This window comes from Mixophyes fleayi, chromosome 4 (genome assembly GCF_038048845.1).
Source record: "Mixophyes fleayi isolate aMixFle1 chromosome 4, aMixFle1.hap1, whole genome shotgun sequence".
NCBI classification, from domain to species: domain Eukaryota; kingdom Metazoa; phylum Chordata; class Amphibia; order Anura; family Limnodynastidae; genus Mixophyes; species Mixophyes fleayi.
In genome coordinates, this window is record NC_134405.1 from 309,624,363 (window position 1) to 309,643,776 (window position 19,414).

The following is a 19,414-nucleotide window of genomic DNA, read 5'->3' on the forward strand; positions in this document are numbered from 1 at the left end:
AATCTTCACCCTATGGGAGCTGAGGGGTGTAAGGAATTAATGCAGACACGCTTATATACCATCCCGCTCCTATGCCATCAGAGGGCCTTACATGTATTGAAACCCCTGCAACTGTGATGCTGGACAGCTAGTACCCGGGGGGGGGGGGGGGGGGGGGGGTGGTTGGGGGTCATCAAACACTGCATGCGCCCGTTTCGGCTGCACTGTAATATACAGCAGCCGGGGCCGCCGTGGCTGCTGTATACTACAGTGCCGATATGTAGGGCACTTTTTTTAGCGGAGGGGGGGGTTTCTGGAGACCCAGAAACCTCCCCTGTGTGCGCCACTGTGTATAATGTGTGATTTAAAGTAGTATTGTAAAGGAAGATGTGTAAGTCAAAGAAGTACCAGCCATTCGAACAAAAAAACAAAAAAAAACTATTATTTTATGTATTACTCTACCTTTCACCTGTCATTCTAATCACGTACTTCTCTGCCAAATCCTCCAGCAATAATTTCAGAGAAATATTGATGTAAAAAAAAACAAAACACTTTTTATTTGCAGTCTCCAGCCAATACTCCACCACTGTGAAATGTATGTAAATCACTACATATTTGTACTCACCTCTCCAACCCATTTTAATGAGGACATATTGTATTGACATAGGTTAAAACAGTAAAATTTGGGGTTAAATGGGAAGGATGCCAAAACATTAAAGTAAAGGTACTGCTAGTTGGCAAGTTCACAAGCAGGAACCCACAATATTAGCAACCAGGAAGCAAAACTCCCTATATGCCGATTCTATAGAAGTACAGTTGTTACAACAATCCATTTAAACTACAGATGTTTGAAGGCTGAAATTAGAAACTGAAAGCCACAATTTTATGGCTAGTATAAATCCTAACTAGGCAGCCATTATTAACGTGCCAGTCACCTTCACAGAGAAGTGACAATCATTATGTGGGCGTGACCCATGATCATGCGAATGCAGCCTATCCGCTCACTACCAATAAGTGATATCCTTGAGGAATGAGGCATTTTTCGTTCCTCATGCCTCAGCAAAGTCGCTGAGTGCTAGTGAATTAAGAGCTACATTCTCATAAATATTACCGGCGTCAACACATGGTGACGCCGACCGTCGCCTCAATACACGGATACGCATATTGCCGCCTATTATGGTAAGAAATCTACGATCATTTTTCTGCAAACCTCTATGGGAAAAGAAGCAGAGATTTCAGTCAAAACTTAAAAGGAAATGTGTCTCCACGGACTGTTTTCCCGAGAATCAGTGAGGGCCTCGTGCCAAATTGAATCTCCCTCTAAGAGAGAGAGAGAACTTCACAACAAGTGAAACGCTGCTGTGGGATTCAGGCTTGTAGCCATGACATCAAGCTGGGGTTTTTTTTCCTCTGGATTTATGTTACAATATAAAACTTACTTGTATTGTTGAGCTTTGCCTTAACCAAGAACTAAAAGTCACACTATTAAATTGGGAGGAGTTCATGGGCTTACTTAGGATATCAATTACCACCAGGGTCATGGTAAAAGCAGTGTTGGAATAAACAATATACCCAACCAAAATGAGCAATTTTTTTATATATATATATATATATATATATATATATATATATATATATATAGACGATACTGTGCTTTCGTGTTTTAGTACATTTTACATCCAGAGAGATTCAATTAATCTCTATTGATGATCAAAGCAGGGAGTCCCACACACTGTCAGCCAATCACATTGGGCCTAGCTTGGGAAACTGCTTACGATTGGCTTAGTGGGTTATGATACTAATGGCCAATTGAATCTTCTCTCATGATTCTTCTGTCATGAAGTTGCGTTATCTCATGTTTTATTTTTATTTTCATTTCCAACAGCTAAACGTAGAATATTTTACTGTGGATAACAAAGATTTTTCCCTTTGGATTACAAATCTGGAACATTTCCCTTTGGATTACAAACTGCTTTCCTTATACATTTCATCAAGAAACACATTTCAAGGTGAGTGATGCCACACAAGTAGGAGTAACATTTGTTAATAGGACATTCGCTATACATACTTTTAATTTTCCCATTGTTTCTGTGTAATCTAAATATTAAGGAATAAATGCTCAAAAATTTCTTTGCTATAGGACTTTGCAAGCAGCCTATCACAATCATAAGATAGGAATTTAGTACAGATCCAATGTTTTGCTTTCTCTTCCCCATAATCCTTTAATTTGTCCTTCTGTCCACCTAAATGAAGTGGAGGAATCCGCTCAGAATATAATACTTTGGGACGCGGTCTAATTGTAAGATATTTGTGCTGTCATTGAGGGAGTGGCAAGGTCCAGACAGGATTAAATATATATCAGAGAGGCAGGCAAAGCGATATATACCGAGGGATATACAGTATATTTCCCTGTGCTAGGCACAATTAAGCAAAGAAAATGTTTGCATACCTTTATATATGCATGGACCGATTACGTGAACACAATGGTTATTTCAGGCCTTTGGCAAGAGGCATTTAAAAAGAATTCTTCTCACTAAAACTAGAACACATGGACCTACGCCAATAAAAAGTATTTTCTCCAGAAAGGCTTAAACACAAAAAAAAGCACCACAAATCAAAGTTTTTAGTTGCAAAAACAAAGTTGGTAGCTTGCACACAGGATATTTTTAGCAGTACACGGGATATGAAGTGAATATAAACGCTCGCCAGCAATGCTGCCAATTCCAGCACAGGATGTGCTCCAGCACATTCGCCTGGGATAACAATGATAAACACAAAAACTAATGTCAGCACCTCTCAACAATTTCTGCCATTGAAACACTAAAATCCACATGGCATTAGTCAACAGACAACACTAATCTACTTCACATCAAACATTTTTATTAGTAACAAATAAATCCTTTTCTTACATCATCCTCACTTGATTTATATAGCGCCACCGATTCCGCAGCGCTGTACAGAGAACTCACTCACATCAGTCCCTGCCCCATTGGAGATTACAGTCTAAATTCCCTAATATAGACAGACAGACAGGGGTCAATTTTGATAGCAGCCAATTAACCCACTAGTATGTTTTTGGAGTGTGGGAGGAAACTGGAGCACCCGGAGGAAACCCACGCAAACACAGCGAGAACATACAAACTCCTCACAGATAAGGCCATGGTCGGGAATTGAACTCATGACCCCAGTGCTGTGAGGCAGAAGTGCTAACCACTGAGCCACCGTGCTGCCCATACAGTTAAAAGATGACTAAACACCAATATTGACATTTTCAGGTATGGACCATGAAGGTAAAATACATTAATTAATGTTAACACACTACAGAGTTTTGCTAAAAAAAAATAAAACAACTCCTCCCCATTCCACTAAAGACAGTTGCAAGTCCTAGATATTTAGGACATGTCCTGACGGGATCTCATGCAGGTCAAAAAGTCAAAACTGAGCTGCTGTGATCTGACCCTGTATAGGACTCAATCAATCCACACAGCACATTTCTGCAAAGCAAGTCTGCCCGTCAGTCACTGTCCCTCCAAACATAGCAGCCTGCTGCAGAGGGGTGAGAGAGACCATGTTTGCCATATTTAGCAAAGCATAAACACACCAGTTATTTCTTGTATATTGTTCAGTAATATACAGTCTGATATATAGCAATGTGAATACACCCAAAGACGACTTCCTGTCTGAAATCCCAATAGCATGGGGAGCCATTTTATTTGGGAGTGGTGACCATCATATTAAAAACTCGTGAAAGAAGATATTGGTAACATTTATCTAAGCAGCCATTAAGAACTGTACACAAATGTCACATTCTAAATGAATGAAGCTCATCATTTTTTCCCCCCCATTTACTCACAGCATGACAGCAACGTGCAGAGCCGAATCTCCATCAGTGGAGACTGACTTTATCCTGGACAAAATGTCCTTTGAAAAGATGAATCATACAGAAAATCAATATCTGCATGGTACACCAATAAACACAAACACTGACAGGATAAGCAATGACTACCCCGCTAAAGAAATGTCTCAAATTCATAAGATCATATGACATTTGAGCAGTGTGAAAGTGTGATATTTCTTTCTGGTTAGGCAATAAATGTATTTGGCACTCCACAATTTATTTTATCAGTCCATGTGTATGCACAATATGTGTGACAACACACGTTTGTGCAGAACAAGATGTTAGGAAATCACAAAAAGGGTCAACAGGCTACCACCCCTGTACACAGTTCACTCAAGACCTAACTTATTTTATTTCTATACTCAAACCAACATTGCTGTGTGACTGGGTCATAAAGCCACACTAAGCACTTTTTTCCCTGTTGTAATCTGGCTCCACCAACAAGCAATCTGTGGCACTTAACAACATGTATCAAACTCCTATTTTCCTATAAGCAAGCTTTCAAGCAGAGTCCTCTAACCTCTTTCTCTGTATGTATTCTCTGTACTCTACCCAGGGAAAGATTTACTAGAACTTGGAGGTGATGCTCATAGTAACCAATCAGATTCTACCTATCATTTTCTAGACTGTACTAGATAAATGATAGCTAGACTCCAATTGGGCGCTATGGGCCCCCAGAGTATATTATTGCTATGTGGATAATAATAGTATGGCAATATGATTTTATTAATAATAATAATAATAATAATAATGTTATGGACTTATAGTATACAGGTATGCATTTGTGCAAACATTAATTTAGGCAAAGTGTACATCATTTTTAATGCATCAATAAAATTCTTATGCATTTTACACAAACTGTAAAACAATACATGACAGACAAGAGATAGATGGAGGAAGGAGGGTAGAGAGGATTGGTGGGAGAAAACGAGAAGAAGAGCAAGGGGGGGGCTCCTCATGATGTTATAGCAACTTTGCAAAGGAGGGCACACCAAATGGGAATGCATATAGTATGCCTATAGTTGCATATAGAATGTATGCCTATAGTTGCATATAGAATGCATATAGTTGCATATAGAATGCATATAGTTGCCAGGGGACCATCTAGGTGGGCACTCCTGGATTGCTGGTCATGGGGGTGAGGGGAGACAGTGGAGATTAAATAAAGGTCAAAGTTTGCAACCTGGCCCAGCAGTGAAGTGTGGGGCCAATAGTGGGATGGGAAGAGTGTGGAAATTTGGGCAAACAGGGGAGTATGTCGGTAGGAGTACCCATCGCCTGACCTTCAATATGAACCCACTGCCTGGAAGTCGCTGCCCTAGTCCACTCCATGACACCAATAAGGAGTATGGCTTGATAATTTTTAGCAAGATGATTGGCTGAAGGCCTCCCTGTGTCTTCCGCCTATATAAAATATCATGGCGAAACTTGGGAGGCTTACCAGCCCATACTAACTAGCGGACCAACTTTTGAAGATTGAGGAAATACCTGGAGATGTGGATTGGGAGGGTTTAAAGGAGATACGAAAGCTTTGGTAAAAAGTTCATTTTAATTTTATTCATCCTCCCAAACCAGGAGAAGTGCCAACTTCCAAGTTCCGCGCGGAACTTGGGGATTAGACGGAGAAAATTGATTCTATACAAGGTAGAGAGGTCCCTCGGTAGCAATACCACTAGATATTTAATCTGAGAGGGATGCCAAGAGAAAGACAAGGAACATCGGAGACCCTCTAAGACGTGTGGTGGGATGGAAAGATTCAGGGCCATAGATTTAGTATAGTTCATTTTGAAGTTGGACATTGCACCAAACTTCTCAAACTCAAACATTAAATTGGGCAATGAGATCATAGGGTTGGTGATCGTTGCCAGCAAGTCGTCAGAGAAAAGGGCTAACTTGGTTGGGAGCGTTAGCAGTACAGCATCGTTTTCTGGACCCTGCATTCTCCATTTATTTGAATTCACCAAAAGTGGACACATTGGAGTCAATAGAGTGTCCCCAATTGAACACCCACTGACAGCAAGTACAACTCATTACCACCACATGCCAAAAGTGAACGCTAAGAGGCATTTATCACAATGCTAAAACAGGCTATATTGTTTACTAGAAAGGGAAACCATATTTGAGCAAAATTTTCTTTCTGGGCACAAAGGGCAACAAGAGCATCAGTTAATCGTCAAATACTTAAAAAGATAGATGTTAATTAAGAATGCATACATGACAAGTATGAAACCTAATCTACAGATGCAGAAATATAAATTGGAGTGGAGATAAAACATTACAAAGAAAAGTAAAACTGAAAGAGACTCCTCTTCCATTTACTGAGTATGGAGTAGAACAGTGTGGAAAGATATTTTTAGAATGGGGGCAGAATACTTCTGCATCACGTGACCTCCCCTGAACAGTGCAGACCTGGAGGAGGAGGAGGGACTGCACTCTTCCTCTGAGCAGGCTACTTCACGTTGCATCTCCCTGTTCTTGAGTCTGATTGCTTTGTTTGTTTTTTCCACACTTTTTTTAAATCTATGTATTGACCTAATGTGTTGCCTTGTAATTATCTCCAACATCTGGTTTATTGCAACACCCTCAAAAACTTCCAAGGACTTAGGAGATAATGTTAACAAGCCAGGAGGAGGTAAAGGCATTGGATGGCACTAGCACAAGTTTTGCAATTTTCTTTTCATTTCTATTCTCTTCTTTCAAATGTTTAATTGAAAAACAGAACAGACAATAGCTGAATATAAATATACTTTCAGATGTATTTATTTTTTACAACTTTACTAATAAAAATAATTTAGGAAAAAAAAAAGTTGTTGACACTTGTGGCTGGATCATTTATAAATAACTTATTGTAGAAATATATTTAAATTATTAGTGCCGTGTTCTAATTTAGAACATTGCAAATGTATGGCTTTTGATACTGTATTATATTTATGTATTGGGAATGTGCTGTAGCCATGGTGATAGAAATGTGTTAAGAAAGGAGGAAAGAAATCCTAAATTAAGTTAATTCTTTTCATCTCAGAAGTGACAAACACCTTCTTGGAAGGGGTAGTTACCTGTTAGCATGTCTTGTTAGAGAGACAGGAAACCTCCTAACAAAATAGAAAGCAAATTTGAGGAAATCAGGTTGGTGTGAAAGCTAAACGGTGTTAGATCCAAGATTAGATTATATCCGGATGTTAAATCATCTAATGTGATTGGAGGTGTTTCGATGCCTGGGTGGATTAGGGGGCTGGGCTACCCCCTGACAACATGTGTGTAAATCTGTATAAAAGGAGGACTGTTTGACCATGTAATGTAGTATTATATACTTTCTGGATATCACTAGTATCTCAAACTAGTGTGTAACTGTCCTTTTTTGGACTTCCTGAGCTAATAAACATCACTGCTTAAGGAACCTGCTTTGACCCGCACTTACCTGCTGTTATTCTTGTGACCTACAGATTAGACCAATCTAATCTGTTATCCGGCTGTTCTGAGGTTTGGACCCAGCATTCCAGTACCAACGCTCTGCTCGCTACCTGCAGCTCTGGCCAGTGTGATAGACCAGGGGTGACCATCCACAGCAACCCTGATCTGAAGGCAAGAGGTCAGGGGCAGCAGCCCAGGTGCCCATCTAGCAGCGAGAATTACCCAGAAGGAAGTGATTCTAGGTGCTGGAGAAGGAGCCTAGTGATGGCAGCAGCAAAAGCCCCTCCTACTGAGGTTAGAGGACACATTTGGGATAAAGAAAAGGGGGACGTTGTGAAGGCAAGCCCAGCTAATCCCCAGCAACACAACAGACAGGGTGGCATTGGAGGTCCATCCTGTCACAACACTGTAAAGAACTCAATGCATCCTTCACACCCACCAACCAAATAGTAGTATTAAGGATTTCCATGTCAGACACCCCCATAGTTCAAGGTCACAGTGCCACAGTTCCCATGAATCTACATTCTTCCAGAATTAAAAATGGATCTGTGCAGTGTTGTCTAGAAGACGACAGGATGAGCCACTGCAATTATTTTGCATGGAATTCTACTTTACTTGTACAATCAGACAACTAAACACAAAACAATTTCAATTTCAAATGGCAAATGCACTTTTTAGGCTAATCTTTCTATGCCAGTACTTTCAAAATGTAAAGTGTAATAGAGCGTTTTCTCACCCATCACAGACAAATTTGCTTTTGTGCATTTGATTGAACTGAAGGTGTGTTACAGCAAGCTCACAAGGACATCTCCCGAAGACAACACTTAGTGAAATCACCATAGATGACTATTCATTTGCTTTCTCATTTCTTTTACCTTTACGTATGGAATGTGCCTATTTATTTTTGAACACACAATTTTATATATTTTTTTTTTTAAACCAGTGTAATCTAGTCTATAGTATATTGACATACACAGAGCAGGACAAAGTGCAGTTATTGTCTGCCCAATGCAGTTCAGGATGCACACACACCCTCTGTAACCTAGAAGTGCACATAGGTGTGCAGAGGCACACTGTGCAAACGTCACATCAAAGTACAACCTTCTAAGCCTTTAGAAACACACTTTTCATAGCACCAAACCTCACACATAACACTATTCTAATGCACAAATCCTGCTGATGGATGCACCTCTACCAGCAAGGTTGGGACCAAGCCAGAGGTCTCCTTGATTTTAGCAGGCTCACAAAGTGGCATAATCTGCAGTCTTGCAGCTGAACCCACAATTACTTCCAGCGATCCCAGACCAGAGCAACAAGAGCTGTAACCCCTTGTCAGCACTGTTCAAAATAGAAGATTCCTCTTACCAGGGATGAGTCCTTTTTCATCTCCCTCCTGGTTCCCATCTGGAGGGTGCTTACATTGCAAAATCTTTGCAAATTGGGTCCTGCTTAGTAGAGGGACTTTCACCAAGTGCCCCTCAATCCTCACGTAGGCAGCAGGCTTGGGTCCGAGAAATCTACTCATGTCAACTGCTTAATAGGGTCCAAGTTATCCACACAACGGAGCATGATTAACCAGGTATCTGAGTATCTAAAAACACCTCATGTTTACCACCCTCACCAATCTTTTTGGGTGAGATCATGCTTCCAGCTGACCGGCACTTCCTGCAAAATATGGACGACCATTAATGAGGAAATTCCTGCAAGAATAATACCAGAGGTCGGTGTTAACCATCTCTATGGCGCTGGTGGCATGGGCACCCTAGCATGCCCAAAAGATTATAGCTCTTTAAAGGGCATGGTACACAATATAGCAAGTTCTATAGAACCCCCCTGGTGACATTTAACAGTTGCAATAATATAAATTTAAGACATCCATTAACTTTAAAAGTATCATATACAGTTTATAATAGCGGAGAGGGGATGCTAAGCGGGCTCAACCTTTGTTTTCAGTTTCACCCAGCTCTTGAAACACATACTCTCTCATTAGTACTAACACAATAATTCAATTTTTATGCCAAGGTCATTAAACAGGAACGAAAGGGTGGGGGGGGGGGGGGGGGGATTGTAATATACAACAAAAATCTCTTATGGCAAAGCACCATATATCAGTTATGACATCGCTGGCTATGCTATTCTGTGTGAATCCACCAATCCCCAATCTGTACAAAGCAGTTTTGTCACCTAGGACAGTGCCAGACAATTATTAGTTCCCTGGTTTTTACACTGCACCAGAGCCATGCAAGGAACAGGAGGACCACCCTAACGCAGTAACAACAGGGTCAAGTAGTAAACAGCATGCCAAATATAAACACTTAATTTATTCCAGGCATATTATTTCAAGCAATACACAAGCTCTGAAGTATATTAATGTCTAATAAAGGTTTTACTTGATCCTTAAATCAAATGTAACGTTAAAAAAAAATGCTAACGGCTTACAAACTGCCAAGTGTTTACCACAATTTACTTGTTTTATCTTAATTTAAAAAATATTTGTGTAAATGTCCAATATTTGTGTCCATATTTAAGGGATTATAGTGACTGATATATGTATGAAATGCATTCAATTTTATAGTTCTATTGCTTATAACAGCTCAATTTTACGGTCACATGATTATGCTGATCATGTGATTGTACTTCAACATATCACACTCATATCTAGAGATTCTAACCACTGATTGCAAAAGTAAAAAACAAAACACAGGATTGATAAGAGATAATTTGATAGTCTTGCAAGCTAACTGCACAATTCGCAATAAAAAAAAACTATTAAAAAACTTTATACTCCCTGTAATACCTCATCTATCCCAGACCAGTTTAAAATAAGTCAGTCCAATGGATAAAAACTGTGCTATAGTTGCATATAAAAGGCAAAAGTTAACTAAATCAACCAAAAAAAAATAAAAGAATAAAAAAAAAAAATAAAGCAAATAACAAATGAGTAGCATTTAGAGAACATTGCTCCCAGGAGTGAGCCAAGAGAAGAATGTATACTTTTGGGTAGACTAGACTAGAAAAATTCACTGATGTTTGTCAAAGAAACACATACAAAATCCAGGCAAACATCTAAAACAAATCTCTTGTACTTTTTTTTTGGTCTGTTTAGTTTGCAAAACAGGACCAATACCAGTTTGTGTAGGAACAGTGGAACACTATTTTACAACAAAATTCCAACGCAAGCCTCCTTGTATGAGATGATCCTCATGATTAAGTGTATGTTATGTTCAATCAGTTATTTTATAAGTGACAAATGTTGAAAGGCATCCGTAAGGCAAAAAGCTAGTTTGGGCCCATTTTATGAGTACATACAAATGACAGACAGAGTTAGAAAGGTGCTTCTTGGCTTTATCAAAACATACCTAAAACCATTCTCTAAGCCAACACACCATGAATATTTCAGTCATTTTTGTTTTAAAGATAAATACAGAATATCTATAAGGCATATTGGTTTCTTAGATTTACCATTTGTGAGACACAAAAAAAAGTATATCCCCTGTCTTCTACTTCTGAATATAGGTGTACAAAGTTCACTGCTCATGCTAATTATTGTGACTATTACCAGGAGATGACTCATTAAAATCTTTAGACTAATGATGTGCAAGGATGTTTACAGATATGTACAGACAAAGTCAAGGTGAAGCGTTGAAAAGATAAAACAAAACGCAGTTCTCTATCCAAAAATAAAAACTAAGATTTAAAGGAAAATTAATAAAACATATTACTGGCACACAAAGCTGTAAAAATAAACTACCATTACTGCTATTCAAAACCTATAAAGGTTCAAAACTCCATCTGGTTGTAATTTTATATATATATATATATATATATATATATATATATATATATATATATATATATATATATATATATATATATATATATAGAGAGAGAGAGAGAGAGAGAGATACACACACACACAAAGGAGCTTCACTTTAAAAGATAAAACAACACATTTAATTCCAGCATTTTGAATTTTGCCATCAGACCATTTACAGACAAGCTAGGAAGCCATAGTAAGATAGTAAGTTTAAGCCATACATTTAAGCTGAATTTGCCTGGTTTCTGGTACTTTTCCATTCCAGTCAATAGAATGCAAACATAAAGCATGCACGGACAGGTGAAGAGGTATGGTTGTAAAATGCTAGGGAAGGTATTGCAATCAATGAATGAGAGGCTGTTGCTAGACCACTGATGCATGACAAGGAACATAGAGAAACAGCTGGCTGTGCTGAAGGGATTCAAAGAATAACAAGGTAGGGTTATATATATTCCCACCATAGTGATTTTCCCTGTTTCAGAAGTGTAATAGATTACAGCTACTTAGATAGTGAGGTTCAAAAAAAAATCAAGGCTCCCTCAAGTTTAATCTTTTATAAATTCGGGATGTTTAGATCCAGAGGAAGCCAAAAGAAAACCCCCATAAACATATATCAATTTAACATCACAGTGGGAAAAAAATCCTTCTTCACCCCATAGATGGCAATCAGATTAATTCATTGGATCAATTATGCCAACTGCTTAATTTTCTCATTATAACTATTGATACCACTGCTAGTATGAACATCTAATCCATTTTAAAAATCCATCTAGTGATCCCACCCTTACTAGCTCCCTCTGCTGTAAATTCCACAGCACTCACTATAAAATCCTTTGGTCGTAAAAAACATTACTCTTCAGCTATGGTGTATGTCCCCTTGTCACCTCTACAGTCCAGGGTACAAGAAGCATGCTAGACAAAATCACATCTACAGCTCATGTGTATCTAAGTTCAGTTTTAAGCATCCTGGGGGTAAATGTATCAAGCTGAGAGTTTTCTGGTGGGTTTGAAAAGTGGAGATGTTGCCTATAGCAACCAATCAGATTCTAGTTATTTTGTAGAATGTACTAAATAAATGATAGCTAGAATTTGATTGGTTTTTCAAACCCGCCAGAAAACTCTCAGCTTGATACATATACCCCCCAGTATTTTATTCAGCATCTGCCTGGGAGTGGGTGCTGCTTCTCAACTTAAGGACAACTATACCAAAGTCCTTTTCCCTACCAGACTTGCCCTCCCCTACCCCGGCCATCAGCAGATTTAACCTCTCAGTCATTTTTTTCTGCCTGACTCATCATTTGGTGTAAATCCTTCAGTAGTGACTTTTGTCCTTGTCTGTGAACTTCCTACACACTCTAAAGATCACTAACAAAAAGAATGAAGATTGAGAGGGTCCACTTCTGACCCCCCTGAGATATCCCACTTACAGATTTAGTCCAATTTGAATATTTTCTACTTCTAACATCCCTCTGCTTCCTCTCCCTATCATTTAACCAGTTCCCTGTCCATGTACAAATTTTTTTCCCCTAGTCCCAGTGCTTTTATTTTATAAATCACTATTATTTGGACCTGTATCAAAATGCTTTCACAAAATCTAAATACATCACAACAATTGAGACTGCCAAGATCCAGTTTACAACTTGCTTCCTCATAGAATCATCAGATTAGTCTGGCATGACTGTCTTTTATTAACTTTATCTTCCATCACTATAAATATTTTTATTCTTAGGACTGTGGGAATAAATTTATTCTAATTTTACACTAAAATACGTAGGTCCTATACTGATTCATAGGACAGGATAAAAGCCCCAGTTTTCTGAATTAGAAGACACGGAACATGATAGCAGAAAAAATCCCATGTAAGATATGTCACAATAAAAAAAAAAAAAAGAGTTGCACCACTGTCCAGCAGCAATGCCTTCATTTTACACTTATTCATTGGAACCTAAAGCACCTATACAAAAAAAGGAGCAATAATAATAATAATAATAATAATAATAACTTAAAAGAACACTAGCATAAGGAGGCAATGTGTTGTTCCATAGACCACACAGATGAAGAGAAACATGGCTGGGGATATAGACAAAGGGCATATTTTGTAAATATGAACACATTTTGTATCCAAACATATATTTACAAAATAAATAAGCGTTTGCTTTCTCAAAACTATATCAAAATAAACCTCAAAGACTTGTAAAGACAACATTAATAAAAGCAGAGATGCATGTTAAACATAGTACAGACAGGAGTGATAGAGATATAGGGAATGTGGAGAAGTGCTGAAATATACATGTTGTAATTCAGAAAATACACTGCCAAATTAAAGATCATAATGAAATATCAAGAAAATAGTCAAGGGACAAGCACAGGATGTTTATAAATAAGAGTGCAGTCTACTGGAGGACTTATACCATACAATATATTGTATGTGGCTGTCATCCAGAGCAAGTAAAGATATCAACATTGATGCTACCAGTGATGCATCCAGGCGAGCCTCAGTGGGGGCCTGAGACCAGCTAGACAGTCACTCTCCTGAATGCTAACCTCTAGAAACAACCTGACCCAACACCCACTTAACTACAGAACAATAATCAGACACCATATTACATTCACCACATGCAGGAGAAGCAGAGTAATTGACCATCACAAGCTGAGGATGCCCAGCACAAATGTCAATCATGACAGGGAGTGCCAACATCACAACTTCAATATACCCAGCACTCCTAAACATTAAATCAGTGCCCAACATCACAGCTTCAATATACCCAGCACTCCTAAACATTAAATCAGTGCCAACATCACAGCCTGGGTGTACAGGACTCCTAACACATGCCAGGGGTTGCCCCAATCACAACCTAGGCATATTCAGAAAATGCTGTCAATCAAACATCATAACCTGGGGATGTCCATTGCTCCTGTCAATCATACCAGGGGGCACAGCTGGCCACATATGCCAAGAACAGTGCTGACAAAAGAGGGCGGAGTACAACACATTAGGGTAACCCCAGAATGACCTTCGTGCAGGGGTGACTAGAAGGAATTGACCATGGGAGGCCGGTGCTCACCTTTCTGCCCGCTGAATGCCGTGTACCAGGACAGGGAGAGGAAGATGCAGAAGCAGAAGGCGAGCAGAGTCAAGAAAGTGCCATTGCGGAGCCTCATCTCCTCCTCCTGCTGCTCCTCAGCCTGGGCGGGGGCGGCTGCATGTCCGGGGGTCGGGGAGGGGGTGGAAGGTGTCCGGTGTACCCCTCTCTCTCTCTGTCTGTCCGCGGCGTGCAGAACACAGCTCCCGGGAGCGAGGACAGATAGAGAGACACAGCCAGGCGCGCTCACGGGAACCCGGCACTGAGCACGGGAGCGCGCACAGACCCAATCACGCGCCTCGAAGGGGGCGGCGGCCGCGAGCACTCCACTCTGGCGGGCGCCGAGTTCCGGGTGACGTCATGTAGCTCCAGTGACACCGACACATAAACAGCTCACAGAGCGGTGTAACGGGCACACAGGACCATGTGTACACCGTGTGCTAGACATCACAATGTGATGTCCTGTGCCACGGCAGTCTATAAACACCACACAGCACTGCTGCATTTCATTATTATTATACGGTCTGTACCGCACAGTACACAGCATGATATAGTGCTGTATACTCCCTGTAATACCTCACCTCTCAGTGTATATAATCCGCTACATTCCATTATTACCATACAGTCCAGTATAATACTGTCTGTACCACGTATACCATAACCTGCTATACTGCTGTATTATTACCACATAACCGTACACTAATACCAGACCACTCTATAAACACCACACTGTACATAACCTGCTATACTGCTGTATATTACCACATAACCGTACACTAATACCAGACCACTCTACAAACACCACACTGTACATAACCTGCTATACTGCTGTATTATTACCACATAACCTTACACTGTAATACCAGACCACTCTATAAACACCACACTGTACATACCTGCTATACTTAATATACCATGCTGTACTGTCCTGTATAACTAAACTATACTATTTTTTTATTATTATATTATTTTTATTTTTTTCTTATTTACTGTTACATTTACTGCCATTTATTGCCTCCTTAATTTACTTTACTTACTGTTATTTTACTTATTAACTTATTACTTTTTACTTAATTTTATTTTCTTATTATTTTTCTTTATTTACTGTTATTTACTGTCCTCTCTGTTTTTGCTCATGCCCTTGCCTTATACTTACTCTCTCTCTCCCATGTTCTTGCATACCATTATCTCTTTGTCGCATTTGCCCTCAGTCACTCCCCTCAGCTCATACTGCACGGCCTGCCATACTCCTATGCCTCATCCTCTCTCACTCCATCTTAGGCCTATCTTACCGTCCTTATCTCACTCTCTTTTCACTCCCTTGCTCACGTCTTTTGCCTCTCCTTCCCCTGCGGCTGTCTCTCTCTCTCTCTCTCTAACCGTCATTCTACTTATCTCACATTTCACGGCCTTCCATGCCCTTACGCCACATCCTCTCTCACCTTCTTACTTGGCCTCTCTAACTGACTTCTTCCCTTTCTTCTAGGTCACCCACCCTCCACCCTCTATTCTGCCCTCCCTCCTCCTCTCTCTCCTTACCATGCCTCTCCGCTCTCGCCCCATACCCTTACTCTACCCCCGCCCCACCTCCCCTCTCCTCCCCGCATTTCCCCTCGCACTGCTCATCTTGCTAACCTCATTTCCATCTCCCCCTCTCCTCTCCCCTTTCTCCTGTGCCCTTTGGAATGCTAGATCCGTCCGAACCAAACTGACTGCTATCCATGACCTCTTTTATCCAACTCCCTCAAACCTTCTGGCCTTACCGAAACCTGGCTCTCCGATTCCGACACTGCCTCCCCTGCTGCCCTCTCCTATGGTGGCCTCTCCTTCACCCACTCCGCCAGACCTGGGGCCCGCCCTGCGGTGGAGTGGGCTTCCTCCTTTCCTCCACCTGTACTTTTCGTGTCATCCCTCCTGAACCCTACCTCTCCTTCTCCTCCTTTGAAGCCCACTCTATCCGCCTCTTCTACCCATCCATCTCCGCGACACTGTCATCTACCGCCCCCCTGGCCCCCACCTCCCTTTCCTTGACCACTTTGCTGCCTGGCTTCCCCACCACCTATCCTCTGACCTCCCCTCCATCATCCTCGGCGACTTTAACTTCCCCATCGACAACCCCACCGACCCCGCCTCCAGCAAACTGCTCACCCTTTCTTCCTCTCTTGGTCTCACTCAGTGGACCTCTTCCTCTACCCACTGCCTTGGTCACTCCCTTGATCTTGACTTTTCCTACCTTTGTAGTCCTCTCTGATTTCTCCATTTCTCCCTTTCCTCTATCTACCACCATCTCCTCCTTCTCACTCTCCTCTTCACCTGCTCCCCGCCCCCAGCCCAAACCTACTCTGTCCATTCGCGATCTTGACGCTCTTGATCAGCCACTGTGTCCTCCTCTCTCGATACTCTCCTTTCTCCCTTCCTCCCAGGCCTGCCCCAACCAGGCGTCTCCCTCTACAATCACACCCCTCACCTCCGCTCTCGATGCGGTTGCCCCCGCCCACTTCCGTCCACCCTCGCTGCTCTAAACTCCAACCCTGGCACTCCAAATTTACCCGCTTCCTACAAAAATGCACCCGTACCGCTGAACGCCTCTGGAGAAAATCCCGCTCACTGGCTGACTTCCTCCACTTTAAGTCATCCTCTCCTCTTACAGCTCTGCCCTCTCGCTCGCTAAGCAATCTTTCTTCAATTCTCATCTCTTCCCAGTCCTCTAACCCCCGCCGCCTCTTCGCCACCTTCAGCTCTCTCCTGGCCCCTTCTCCTCCCCCTCCCCCCTGACTGCCACCCGACTTCGCGCCCCTTTTTCTCCTCTAAAATCGAGTCCATCCGACTTGACATCTCCTCCTCCACTCTCTCGTCCACCCCCCCTACTCTTCCTCTCTCCCCTAGCTACGTTTCCTTCACTCCTTCCGCCCCACCACGGGTGAAGAAGTCCACTCCCTCATCTCTTCCTCCCCCCCTTCTACCTGTCCCCTGGATCCTATCCCCTCCCACCTTCTTCGCTCCCTTTCCCCCACCACCTGCTCCCACCTCGCTCACCTCTTTAATCTTTCCACTCTCCTCTTTAAACAGCTCTCGTATCTCCCATTCTAAGAAACCTAATCTCGACCCCACTTCTCTCTCTAACTATCGCCCCATATCTTCTCCCCTTTGCCTCCAAATTACTCGAAAGGCTTGTCTGCAGCCGTCTCACCTCCTACCTTTCTGTTCACTCCCTCCTTGATCCTCTCCAGTCTGGTTCCGCCCCTTCACTCCACCGAAACTGCCCTTGCTAAAGTTACCAATGACCTCCTCTCTGCTAAAGCCAGGGGCCACTTCTCCCTTCTTATCCTCCTTGATCTTTCTGCAGCTTTCGACACCGTCGACCACCCCCTCCTGCTCCACACCCTCCAGTCATTTGGCCTCTCCGGCCCTGTCCTGTCCTGGTTCACCTCTTACCTGCTGATCGTTCTTTCTCTGTCACACCTCTGGGTCTCTCTCCCCCCCTTCCACCCTTTCAGTCGGGGTCCCACAGGGCTCTGTTCTTGGACCCTTACTCTTCCTCTATACCCCTCCACCTTCTTTTTTTCCCTGGGTGAACTCATCAGCTCCTACGGCCTCAAGTACCACCTTTATGCTGATGACACTCACTCTATCTCTCCTCTCCTGATCTCTCTCCCTCCCTCCTCTCTAGGGTGTCCGCCTGCTCTCTGCCATCTCTTCCTGGATGTCCTCTAGATTCCTCAAACTCAACCTCGCTAAAACCGAACTCATTGTCTTTCCTCACCCTCATATTTCCTCCCCCTCTGACCTCTCTATCACTGTCTGCTCCTCCTTTATCTCCCCTGTCCCCCAACTTTGCTGCCTCTGTGTCATCCTCGACTCCTCTCTCTCCTTTGCCCCTCACATTCTCTCTCTTGCTAAATCCTGCCGCTTCCAGCTGCGTAACATCGCACGCATTCGGCCCTTCCTCTGCCAAGATGCCACCAAATGTCTTATCCACTCTCTGATCATCTCCCGCTTGGACTACTGCAACCTTCTCCTCACTGGCCCTCCCCCACTCTCATCTCGCTCCCTTTCGTTCTGTTCTTAACGCAGCCGCTAGGCTTATCTTCCTTTCTCGCCGCTCCTCTTCTGTCTCCCCCTCTACCTAGCCCTTCACTGGCTCCCCTTCCCCTACAGAATCCTGTTCAAGCTCCTCACTCTCACATACAAGGCCCCTCGCCAACTCCACTGCTCCCTACATCTCCAACTTCATCTCTATTCACGCTCCATCCCGCCCTCTCCGATCTGCCAATGACCATCGCCTCTCCTCCCCTCTAATCACCTCCTCCCATGCGCGTGTCCAAGACTTCTCCCGCGCTGCCCCCCTCCACTGGAACAAGCTCCCTCCCTCCATCAGAACATCCCCTAATCTGTCCAGTTTCAAACGGGCTCTAAAACCCACCTCTTTCTCAAGCCTTCCAGTCTCCACTTAACTTCCTTCCTTTTTCTGCCTCTCCTCCCTCTTCCCCCTCCCCTGACTCTGCCCCCGTTCCCCCCTTCTCTCCCTCTCATTCCCTGTGTCTCTCAGTCTGTCTACCCCTCCCCTTAGATTGTACGCTCCCTTGAGCAGGGCCATCTCTAATTTTGTTTCCTTCACTTCTAACTCTGCTCTCCAGCTACCTTTCCCCCCACCCCTCTGGGGGTCTCCCCGTCACCCGCGCCCTTCCTCTTGGGCTCCAGCGCTTGCTGGTCTTCCCTCCCCCTCTCTCTAGCTGTGCTTTGAGCTTACTGAGTTACTGTGCTTATTGTTTACTGTACCGTGCTGTCCCACCTTGTATTGTACTTGTTTGTCCCTGTACGGCGCTACGGACACCTAGTGGCGCCCTATAAATAAAATGAATAATAATAATAAACTAAACTGTCTGTGCCACAAAGTACACAACCTGTTATCGTACTTTTTTACTACACAACCCTACACTGCATTACCACACCACTATATTAAGACCACACTATACATAGCTTCTTACAATTAATTATTACCAAGCCACAGCTTCCTGTATAATATTGTCTACCACGCAATCTGCAATATTGCTCTATTACCACATAACTGTACACTGTATTATCACCCACTCTATTAACACCACACAATGCACAACCTGTTACATTTGTTTGTTATCATGATGCACGCTAGAGAATAAAAATAGATTGTAAGATTTATATATAACAGGCAGAAAACAATACATTTAGGGCATGGTGTACATTTTG

The 19,414-nt window shown here is 42.4% G+C and overlaps 1 protein-coding gene across 1 annotated transcript in view; it reads right to left on the reverse strand.

The window, feature by feature from the left end:
• The window catches only part of MGAT4B (alpha-1,3-mannosyl-glycoprotein 4-beta-N-acetylglucosaminyltransferase B), a 210,510-nt gene extending 196,030 nt beyond the window's left edge, over positions 1–14,480 (reverse strand). The window contains exon 1 of the mRNA XM_075210020.1: positions 14,171–14,480. Within this exon, the coding sequence (XP_075066121.1) occupies positions 14,171–14,267 (97 nt within the window). The 5' untranslated portion in view covers positions 14,268–14,480. The remainder of the gene's footprint in view (positions 1–14,170) is intronic.
• Positions 14,481–19,414: the final 4,934 nt, after the last annotated feature.